Genomic DNA, 12,154 nt, shown 5'->3' on the forward strand with positions numbered 1-12,154 from the left:
AACAAACTAAAGTACCTTGGTATGTTACTTGCTGTCATGATTTCTCTTAAATTATTATTGTTCACAGTTGCTGTATTTTCCATAGGCAGTGAGGGCAAATATTGATATCGGTGTAGTACACCACTGACCTTTACTTCCTCAGTCAACTATACAATGCTGAATCAGTGATAAGCACATGAGAATACATGCTTTAAGAATGTGACCCTTTTTCTGCTGCACATAGACTTCCTGTTTCTGTCACACAGGGGTAAATATAGATCATTCTGTAAGAGTGAAAATATAGACATACTGGAAATGCAGCACCAAAATTGTCAGTGACTCATGTGCTTTAGGCCACAAGAACAGAGCTCAAGTGTGGCTAAATGCAGGGGTAACCTAGTAGGCATGTTTTTGTTGACACTGATACTTTGCATATGAAATAAACTATGACAGAAATTAACGTTAAAACATGAAGACTGAGTTGCAGTTGTTTGAGTCAGATACAGTGTCATGTGTTGCAGAGTGGAGGATGCACGAGAGGGTCCATGCTTCATTAGTTCCTTTTCAAACAATCTCCAAAGTCTAGTTATTTGCAGGTAGTTAAATGATGAATGGGAAGTGGTCAGTGTGAAAGCATTAAAAGTCTCTTTAAAACTTCTCTAAAATTTGTAATTAAGTAACGGAAAGGACAAAGGCGGATATAGAGATCGCTCAGAAATTATTTCCCTATGTCTTTGTGAGTTGACTCCTGTTTTGCAGCTCTCACAATGGAAGGTGTGTTCCTGAGCGTATGGGTCTTCTTATTTTTCTATGTCATTCTCCTCTGAGCCTCCCGATGTGTTACAGTATGTTTAAAGTGAACAGGAAGAATGAAAAGAAGGATATAACACAGGCTGTTACTGTAGCCATGTTACTGTGTGGGTGTTAAAAACAGCAGGAAACAAAATCTAAAGTTGTAGGTGTTATCAGTTAATTCAAGCTGAGATTAGAGGGTATGTTTGGTGTGGTTTGTTGTATCAGTGCACATCCCCAGCTACTGGTATCATTTAGTAAACCTGCAATGATCTCCACCAAGTGGCAGTATTGTGCCTGCTGTAGTTTCTTAAACTGCAAATGCAGGACAAGTATATAAATCTGAAGAGCGTTCAGGGGTTAGGGTGTCTGAAATTGCTGGTGATTGTGCACGTCAGAAGTGTGGACTTCAATTTTTGCATCTTGACTTTTGTGTATAATATTACAAGCCTCACATTTTTTAAAAATGACCTAACTAATGTACTTTACATGTCCTGCTGACATCCACAAAACATTTATTTACCCTCAGTGCTATGCTTTGCAGTTTGGTTCCCTTATGAACATCATTTCTCAACTGTGTTTTGGGCTAGATCCGCCTGACTGCGTATTGAACTGCTACATACATTTGCTGTACCACTCTCTATACCACTGTCATTGATCCGTTGTGCTGAAAAAGCTTGTTTCTCTCAGAGCACTGGTGGCTGTAGCGTCTATCTAGACTTGTCTGTGAATGAGGAGGTAGAATCTGCCAACACAGCCCAGCCTGAAGAAGAGGTACAAAACCAGAATGGTGCTGTATATGCGTCCCCTGGTTCGATGGATGCTGCATGTACACACCTGTGGCACAAACATAAACAGACCAGAGTGGTCCAAAGCTGGCCAGGCTTAATGCCCACACTGAGATCAGGAGTAAAATTAGACCACAGTCAAAGATGACATGGTCAAACACAGCCCTTTTTACCACTAGGAGATATCGGCTCACTGCTACCAGAAAGAGTTGAAGAGGAAGAGGAGCAGGCTGAAGATGCTACACCAGAGCTGACCACTATGCCATCTCAGGTGTAGATAGTTGTCAACTGATATGGGCTGCAGTATGGTGCAGTACAGGAGATCAGCCACAGACAGGTTGACGATGAGCACATCAAAGCGAGTCCTCAGACGTGGGTCTAAGGCGAAGGCTAGAATGGTCATCAGGTTCCCCATCGTTCATGGTGCCAGCACATCCCCATAGCACAGCAAAGTATCAGTAGCGGATGACTGAGGGGCTGTAGCAGGAAAAGACGTCATCGTCTGTTTGGTTTGTGTGGTTCATCAGCATTCTGTCAACTAACAGGAATCAGAATAAAGGTCAACACATTTGTAAAAGGGCTTTTAGTCAGTGAGTGGTTGCCTGCCACCACCTCAAATGTTTTCATTGTCGGCCGTGCTTTGGAGGTGGCTGACGATGAAGTATTAAGGAGTGAGGTCGGCTTTTTTGTGAACAAGCAAGGCTATTGACCATGGCAACCACAGAAACTCCACTGAAGGAAACAATACAGAAGGTTGTTCTACTTAAGCTGAATTCATACACCTCCTCTCCATCACTGAACAAACATATTATAAGTTAATGACTTCCACTCTGGAGTATCTGTTGTGTTAGTCACTTAACAATATCGCACTGTACTGAAGAGAACATGGCAATATTACTCAGATTCTTACAATACTAGACTACTTGTACAACCAAATGCATTTGTGTTTTATTGTTATTGTCATATTTCATTACATTTGGAAAAAAAAAGAAGAAAAAAAAATCACCAATCAACATTGCTTACAACCATAAATTCAGTTTAATGATTTTATATATAATTTTGATTTTAATTTAACAATGAGGAAGCCCCAACATGTACCCTTTCTCATTATTTCTAAATAATCTGCATTTACAGTAATGTTTCAATACACTTCTCCTAAATAACAATTCATACATTTGTAGACATTGTCTTTTTTATTGCAGTTAACAAGAAAAGTAAGCAGGAGTGCTTAAAGTATTGCTACAGTTTCCATTTCCTAAAGCTTCCCTCTAATGTTTCACAAGCCATCATGACAGTTTCACAGGGATAGTCAGGGGCCATGTGGGGTTCGGAGCACACGAGGCAGAGCAGACAAACTAAACATTTTTATCCCACTACAAGCCTATAATACTACCAAAAATGTTGTTTTTTTGCATACATCTACTCATCTGTGTATGTGGTCCTTTTCCTTCTGTAACATATTGCTGGTGTCTTTCATCCCACTGTCTTCCACACTCCCTTGTATGGGACTGTTTGAAAATGTTGTCTGATATTTAAATGTGCACATAATGCAAAGACCTGCCACTAAAGTCATAACTCAATTGTTGTCCTGCTGTGCTCACAGTGTTGAAACTATTAATTAAGACACTAAAACTTTTCTGTGTGCACAGTGAGGTGCAGATTAAAGAAAAAAAAGATAGACCATAATTTTAAATGCATTTAAGCCATTTAAATGACATTTCACCACAGATTTATACTTGTGTGCTTTGTGGGACTAACGCACATGGTTGTTGTCAGTGGCCATTCAGGGAGAACATCATCATGGGAACTATTAAACTGCAGTCAGTACATCTTGACCTTCACTAAAGACACTAACAGCCTGGGTTTTTCCTCACGTTGTGTCCTTTTTCTCCAACCTTACTGCATTTTACACAGACTGGTAGAATAAACACTTATAGCTGCATAGTGTACCAGTTCAGATTCCTTCTTCACAAGTAAATCTTTGCCAATCCGTTAATGTGACATACACATCAGTTCAGTTTTAAGACTCAGTGTAAATGTCTACCTTTTGCTGTTCCTCTTTGACTTCCCCTTTCTGTCCCACATAAGTAAATATAGACCATTTAGGCCAGCTGTGAAAATGTAGACATACAGTACAGAGAAATGTTTGCCAGTAACTGCAGAAATGGTACGGAAATTGTCCGTACCTTTTTCTCTTTATAGGCCACAAAAACAGAACTTTACAGTGGTATATCCACTATACTGTGACAGCTACATTATGATACCAGCTAATATCAGAGGCAACTACTATATCTAACCCAGCGGGCGTGTTTTTGATAACATTGATGCTTTAGATATGTAATGTATTCTTGCAGAGATGAACATTAAAATCATAAAAGAGGTAGGGTTTTGAGTCAGATACAGTGGATCATATGTTAGATGAAGATAATCAGTCAGTTGCAGTTTGGAGGATGCTCAAGAAGTCCATGCTTGATAGAAACTTATTTATAAGTTCCTCTTGAAACTATCTGCGGAGTCTACTCGATGATTGGCAGATAGTTGACTGATGAAGGGAAACTGGGGAGGATGGAAACATACAGTCTCTTTGAAATGTCTGAGAGGCGTCAGTTACTCTGGTTCTCCCTGTTAACATAACAGCAGTGGTCTGCAACCACAGTATGCACCATGAAGAGTCATATTTATGTTCACTGTTCTTATTCTAATGATACAGCAGCTGGAGCCTCACCAGCTGGCTCTTGATGGCACGTGGTTGCAGGCCTCCACTTCACAGTGTGCTTCTTCCTGATTCGTCCCCATTCTCTCACCGTCAGTAAGGAGTGAAGAGGATCGGCCCATGTGTGGTGCGGATGGGGCCTGGGGCGGGCCTTAGCAGGCTGAGGGGTGTTCCCTGTAGGAGGTGGTGATGGGGATGAGGGTGGGAGGTTGGGCAAGGAGCACGTAATGCCAGCTGATTGGAGGAGGCTGCGGCTGCCATTGCTGCGGCAACAGCCAGAGGATTTGGTAAAAGTCCAGCTCCCAGAGTTTTTGGAAGTTCCTTTGAGAAAGTCAGGGGAAAACAGAAGAGTTTATTGAAACATGCAAGTTTTCCTAAAACCTAAGCGATACTGGTTATATAGGGGAGAATTGAGAAATATGGAATATGTAGGTAAGATTTGTACCATGAAGTCTGTACGCTTCTTGTGCCGACTAAGAAGAGGATTGGGTTTTCCCGCAACGCCATCCCGATGCCTACGGCTAGATATATGCTGAAACAATAAATTATGAAAGAACAGATATTAGATTTCATGATAGCTTAAAGACTAGGGTCACTCAGGGTCTTTGGATCTTTGTGTGGGTTTTCTCACCTGTTTCAGCTGCAGCTCAGAGTTGACTCTGACGTTGCAAATCTCACAGTGGAAGGTGCGTTCCTGAGTGTTGGGGTCAGAAGACAGCTCCCCTCCCTGCTCTGGGCTGGGTTTAGGACCCAGACGTGGGTATGCTTTAATGGGTCCCAGTCCACTTCTAGCCTCCAGAATGGTTTTGTGTTTGGTACCTGGAAACAATGAAAAGAAAGGTACAATCTACAATGGTAGCTGGGGCCATGTTACAGTGTAGTAGTGCATATACCAGTGTTGTAGTCAAGACCACTGAAACTAAGGTCAAGTCATGACCAAGATCATGGCGTATCAAGACCGAGACAAAGCCAAGGCTTTAAGGGGTTGAGACTTACTGTAGTCAAACCAGTGCGAATCCCAGACCACATGACATACTTATGGTAAAATGTGGAACATGCAAACAGTAGGCACTCCTCAATTGATCTCAAAGATCCACATCTCCATAAAAACATCCACAAAAAACATGAATATTCCTCTTCATTCACCTCTTTGATTGCCAAAGACACAGTATGTGTAGCTAATATATCTCGGCAGTTGTGGTCTTGAACAGTTTCAAAATCAAATCCTGAGTCGTCTTTGTTTGAGGCTGAGAAAAGACTGAGTAAAAATGCAACTGATTTTGAGACAAGATGGAGACCTTCAAAAAATAGTCTTGAGATTATAAGACCAGTCTTGAGTACTACAACACTACATACTAAATACTAAATTTACATATTGAGAATATGTTTTCAACTGCAACTGGTTTCTAAGATCAAGAATGAACTTAAAGTAGGTGGTAATAGGTGAGGTTTTTATTACCATCCATTTACACCCAGTAAAAGCATGCAGTTATTAATCTGTGGTTATTACCACTAAGTGGCACTAATGCACCAGGTTTAGCTTTTCAAACTGAGATGCAGAACAAATGCAGTATTGCCTTAAAAGAGCCATGCTTCAGGGTTTCTGAAGTTGCCTCTAAGAGTGCATAATACATAATGCTGTTGTTTGTAGAGGTTTATTTCTCTCAAGATTGTGTGTACTCGGTGGCATGACGTATTTATGAAAATGTGCACTGCGACAAAGCCGTGTTGGATTTACCTTTGTTATGTGCCTCCAGTTGTGAGAGGGAATTAACTGCTACTTTGCACAGGGAACAGTAGAGAAGCTTCTTGGCTTTCTCTTCCTCTGACTCTCCTGAAGAAGGGCTGGGTGCCGGGGACGGGGTGTCAGGAAGACCAGCAGCTGCTGGATCTGCAGGGGGGGTACTGAGGGCCGCAGTGGGAGAGGGAGAGGATGGCAAAGGTGTGCTAACAGAAGGCAAGAGGGGGCACTCTGCATCTGCAGAGCTCAGTGTGGGTGTTGGAAGGCGGCTAGGGGTCAAAGGTGATTTGTTAGAGTTGGGACAGGATTGGGTGTCATCTGCAAACAGCACAAAGATTTCAGGTTAGTGAATAATTTGTGGATAGTCAACCATATAATTAACCCTTCAAGCACTATTGAGTTCCTGTCCATGCACCCATCTGACCAATTGCGAGCAGCGCCATTGATCCTGAGCAAACCGATTGGTACTAACAGCTGTCAATCATGACGTCACACCCCCTTTTTATGGCATCATTATCAGAAAAACGAACACTTGAACATACGTCAATGTGATAAGAATGAGCTAAAATGATGATCCTTGGGAAAAATTTATTTGAAGTGTACTTTGATTTTTTTAGTTTGGCCCATTTCCCATCAGCTTATGTGAAGGGAATGGGGTTTATGACCTATACCACAACCAACTACCAGGGGACGATTGAGTTGTTTTGGCCTCACTCTTGAGGAGTTGTCATGTCGTCCATCTTTATTACACAGTCTATGTTTTCTTTTATTGTCATGGTTCAACTCAGTATTGCACTGTGTGATGAAATCTTGAGTCTTTGGATTGGTGTAGCTCAGAAATGTATGCAGGTTGCTAAAAATATATATTTTTAATTATTGTCGGCTCATTAGATTTACAGGTTGAACTGCAAGTTCTGATACAGCCACATCAACACTACATGACTTAGTGGAAACCAGGGCACCACTCTGGTTAGTTTCACACAACAGCTGTGTTGTACATCTGTGACAGATTTCTGTGTGTGTGTGTGTGTGTGTGTGTGTGACATCATATGTCACAGGTGACGCTCACCCTGTTTATTAGGATCAGGCTCAGGGCTAGATGGTGAGGGGCCTGGTGGGGAGGGTGAAGCAGTAGGGGGAGGGTGCTGCTTGTCGCCATCTTGGAGACGAGCTGTCTTGGATGTCTCGATCCCCTTCACCCTGCGAGCATGACGGTTCCCCTTGTAGTGGGCCTCTGCCTGGCTCTGGCAGAACAACAAGACACATCAGAGGTTTACATGACAGCATAGATTTGAACTGACTTGACTGGATTCATGTTTCTATTTTTAACAGAACATTTCATCTTGACCACCATGTCATTTATCTTTACTCTTTTATTTATTGTTGACATGTCGTATTATGAGTACCTTAAAAATGTTGACATTTGATATCATTTTTGATACCACAGGGATAAATTGACACTGAGGGCATACAATTTAATTTTTTAAATAAATGATAAATTTACCAAGGCTAGAACATGATGATGACTTTTCTTTTCCTGGTTGGTAGCAGAGGACAGCAGAATGACAACATTAACAATAATTAAAACTTTTTTTTTTTACAGTAATGAAAACAATATTTGTCTTGCAATAGTGCACATGTTCAGAAGCCCATGAGATCCTCACACATTCAAAATACAGTTAAGTGCAATTATAATAAACCAAACCAAAACAGTGTTTGGTAAGCCCATAAACAACAGGATCGAATGAGACAAGTGACGAGAAGACAGCCCAGTGAGTGAGTGAGTGAGAGGAGGCAGGGCTGTGGGGGCACTGCAGCGATGTGTGTGTCAACTCACTGTCGAAGGAAAGAGACAGCAAGAAAGTAGTACTGATTGTATTGAACTGTAGAAAATGAATATTTAAACTGTTACAAGTATTCGGAGATGATATGTATCGATAAATGGATATTTTTGACAAAACTATTGACACAATAAGCTTCAGTCAGAAAGCTGGTGAGGGCAGTGAAGTGAACGCACACTGCCATGTGGACCAGATTCCACTGGACTGTTCGGTGAACTGCGTGCTAGTAGTAGCACCAGTATTAGTAATGTGCCTTTTCTTTGGCAGTCAGCTTATGTTTATATTTTGTCTTATATTGACTTGTTTGTCAGTTTATGTGTGCATTTCAGTTTAGTAGGGTAAAGATAGATTTGTCAGATGTTCATTACCAAGCGATTGCAAACATCTTACACTGAACTCATTCATATGTAACACCACATAAGCCTTTGATATGTTTTTTCAGTATGTTTGTTGAACAAAGCATCTACAGTAATTCCCCAAATCTCCAGCTGACCTATGAAGTGACCATCAGCCGTAGCCGAGTGACTGTTTCTAACCAAAGGTGCTCAGTGGACTTCCTTGTATTTACATTTTTTTTAACCAAACAAACCCCAACATTTTTGGTTCCCAAGGATAATCCAATAGTAACTCACAAATTCTGAAATATATTCCGGCACCCTGTGTTTTCGGCGCATTACAGTAAATGGCTGCTGAGCTGATGGTTTGGGGGGACTGATGTGCTGATGAGGCTGTCAGCGAAGATTAGCCTCCAGAATATTCTCATCTTCCTCCACTACTGGTGTAATCACTGAACTGGCCTGCTGAGCTGATGATGATTATTGAGTGGTGGGATTATCTGAAATGGGCTGGAGGCCTGTGGGCAACCAGTGACAGTTGACAGTCAGCTACTGAGAAAAAAAAAATGGAGCAAATCAAGAAGAGCTTGTATCCACGAGTGTGCGTTCGCCTGCTTGTCCCTGTGTCTGATTGCGCTTAAGAGGATCAGTTTAAACTCAGGAAATGGGAAATATGAAGAGGAGTGGACAACTCAGTAAGAACTCAGTATGGATGTAGACTTTGTGTTTCAGTTTGTCAGAATCAAGGTTAAGGTAACAGGAGACATGCTATGTGTTTCAGTTATAATCCTTCAGATTGTCATGAAATCAATCTCCATTTTTGATACTATTTATGGTTGGCATTTTTTTTAACGAAAGCCATTCAACGTATATACAGTCTGTAATTACATCATTCCCTCGCTGGATTCAAACTGCATAATGGATTCACAGGAAATAATTTATGAATGTAATCCAGTGTTACTGTTTCTAATTGCATCTCTTTGATAACAGCCTCGCTGTTTACTGTTCACTCTCCTGCAGCTGTATTAAAGCACCAATTAGACAAACTGAACATTTCCTTCTGCTGCTGCGTCATATTGAATGTATTCAATGGGCAGAACACAGGGTGGCTTTTATTGTGATGCACTTGCAGGAAACAATATAATAGTCAGAGCTTTGTGCTGACAGCAATGTTCATCAAAAATGTGGCCACAAAAAAAAGACAAGGCTTTTTTCAAAATCTGCATGACAACTGTGATATGGTTAAGGAGAGGCAAATAAACTGTGATTAAGATATGGTTAGGATTAGGAAACTAGAACAAAGGGTTGAGGTTTGGAAGAATTTTGGTTCTGTTCTGCTGCATTTAAGTCTGCCAAGTTACACGCTATACACCACCGTAACTTTCACACTCTTACTACTCCCTTGCTGCACAAAAGACTTAATACCTCCTGCACTAGCCCTTAAGATTGGCTGTGGACGTACTGTAGGGCTGGGCAACATATTGACATTATATCAAAATTGTGATATTAGACTAGATATTGTCTTAGATTTTAGAAATTGTAATACCATAGGTGTTGTCTTTTCCTGGTTTTAAAAGCTGCATTAAAGTAAAGTGATGTAATTTTCTTAACTTACGAGACTGCTAGCGCTGTTTTATTACAGGGTTCCCTTGGATCCTTAAAATGTCTTAAAAGGCATAGAATTCATTACTCTTAAGGTCTAAATTGGTAAAAATAAATGTCGTGAATAAATCTTTCTAAAGTCTTAAAAATGAAAATGTTAATTAAAATCAAAATAATTGACACCTTAAAAAAGCTGCTTAATGCCACAATAATGTCACCAAAAATTCATGTTTTATGTTACAATAAATATTTGGACAAAATTCTCCCTAATCCTGCGTAATTGATTTTGGTTCATGTTTTTCGTTTTCTTCAATTTTAGTGCCATTAACAAAGTCTTTGAAAGCTGTTAATCTGACGTGCCTACTTGCTGTAGGAACCTTGTGTTATTTGCCTTTACCCCTTTAGTCATTATATCCATGTTCCTGATAATTACTTTTCAAAAATCTCTTTGACATGTTTTGCAAAAGCACCAATACTAAACCCTACAATGTATATGTTGTTGCAATATCGGCATGAAGGTATTTTGGTCAAAAATATCCTGATACTTGATTTTCTCCGTATCACCCAGGCTGAACATGAATCAGAAGGTGCAGAAACGTCCAATATGGAAATAATTCTTAGAGACGTTGGGCTGGGATATCATTGTTACCCTCCAAATCCAGATATCCATGTGCGTGTCGGCATCAGATGAAATCAAAGGAAAGAGTGAGGTGTTGGGGCCCAAATATAGTTCCTGTAAGCTCCACACTAATACAGTAATACAGGATTGTGTGTGTAACTGTCTGTGCATGTGTATGAACAAGCAGGGGTCTGCTGGGATTAGATAGGTTTCATTATGCCAATAACAAGCCTGAGAGACCTGAATAAGGCGCGTGACAGGTACATGTTTAGGACTCTGTGGGGTGGGATGCTTGGCTGAGGCAAAGGGACCACTGGGACGTGTCCGGGATGCCTCTGTAAGTCTGAGGTATTAACTGCCAATGATAGTTACCCATATAGCCCTCATCCTGATTGGTGATGACAGAAAGGCAGATATAGCTCTGCCTGTGTAACCCAACTCCTCTGGCTGCTGCCACCCAAAGCCTTGCAATTAGACAAGGAGATGAAGCCCTACAACTCCACAAACAAATGACGGCAGAGAGCTCGAGAGGCAGAAATACTTAATGCTCCTTCTTTTTTTTTTTTACAGTCCACACTTTGTGTGCCTGACCTTCTTATTTCCCTCTCCCTTTCTCACAGTTGTTTTCTTTGTGCCTGAGCTTTGATACTTTCACTGTCCTTCAGTGACCTTCAGTGACCTTCAGTGTCAGGTCTTAAGAAATCAATAAAGGTCAATCAATCAATTCAAGCATAAAAGCTTGACAGCCTTGGAGGTGGGGGTGAGATGCAGCAGAAACAATAGGATGTAAAAGAGATGACCGCATCCGATCTTGGGAGGAAAAGGGAAAAATGATAAAATATAAATGATGTTCAGCATAGTAGGTGAAACAGACTGAGAGAAGCTACGAAAGAGCCTATGGAAAGGGGGATTAAGACGAATAAAGAAGCAGAGATGGGATTTAAGAGGGAGAAAATGAGAGCAAGTGAATGTCCCTGAAATCCTTTTTCTCTCTAAGCAGGATGTGCTTTGATGTTTTATCTATAAAGCGACAAAAGCACAGAAAGCAGAGAGAGTGGGTCTTGCAAATCTACTGTACGGGGTACTGGCAGCAGCAGCGACAGGAAGAGGGGGTGGGAAGAAGCTGGAGAGGTGGAGAGAAGGAGACGGGGACAGATGATACAGTATACCCCACAGAGGGGGAAGCAGAAACATGAAAACAGACAAGGAAAATGGTGAGCAAACTCACTTGCTGAACAGACGGGAGATGTGAATGAAACAAGGTTTGGTGTGGGCCTGAGAAGAACAAGAAGAGGGAGAAAGAGAGAGAGGTGTCCAGTATGGTACTGCAGTGGTGACGATGGCTAATGCAGCATGGTGTGACGTCAGCCTTGCAGCAGAGCTGAGCTAAACACTGGCAGGCTAATCTGTCCTCTGTGGCCTGAAATGAATTGCATAGTTATAATTACAACATGTGTGGCTACAGCGTAGTAGCGGTGAGAAGCAAACGCTTCCTTATGGCCACTATCAATCAATCTGCCTCTTTCACTATGTGTGAGTACTCGAGAACTCCCATTTAACCCCCGCCTCCCTCAGACATAAACACGACAGAAAAATGTTGGTATTATTAATGTACTTTGGTGGCGCATGACCTGAAGAAGACTAGATGAAAAATAATGAGCGTTTGTCTGCCTTTGAACTGCAGCGCAGCCCAGACAGCATGAGTAAGCCAAGTACTGTACTGTAAGCAGAGTATTCCTTCATT

General features: G+C 41.3%; 1 protein-coding gene and 1 pseudogene across 2 annotated transcripts in view; both read right to left on the reverse strand.

Moving 5' to 3' along the window:
• Positions 1–1,485: 1,485 nt before the first annotated feature.
• Positions 1,486–2,089, reverse strand: LOC125888533 (G-protein coupled receptor 84-like; annotated as a pseudogene).
• Positions 2,090–2,512: 423 nt separating this feature from the next.
• Positions 2,513–12,154, reverse strand: part of LOC125893020 (zinc finger protein 385A-like) — a 43,570-nt gene continuing 33,928 nt past the window's right edge. For both annotated transcript variants that reach the window (XM_049583428.1, XM_049583439.1), the window contains exons 4-8: positions 7,083–7,257; positions 6,011–6,331; positions 4,904–5,091; positions 4,718–4,804; positions 2,513–4,593 (exon numbers count right to left, since the gene is read on the reverse strand). In XM_049583428.1, coding sequence (XP_049439385.1) covers positions 4,366–4,593; positions 4,718–4,804; positions 4,904–5,091; positions 6,011–6,331; positions 7,083–7,257 — 999 coding nt within the window. In that variant the 3' untranslated portion in view covers positions 2,513–4,365. The remainder of the gene's footprint in view (positions 4,594–4,717; positions 4,805–4,903; positions 5,092–6,010; positions 6,332–7,082; positions 7,258–12,154) is intronic.

The sequence above is a fragment of the Epinephelus fuscoguttatus genome, linkage group LG1 (genome assembly GCF_011397635.1).
Source record: "Epinephelus fuscoguttatus linkage group LG1, E.fuscoguttatus.final_Chr_v1".
NCBI classification, from domain to species: Eukaryota; Metazoa; Chordata; class Actinopteri; order Perciformes; family Serranidae; genus Epinephelus; species Epinephelus fuscoguttatus.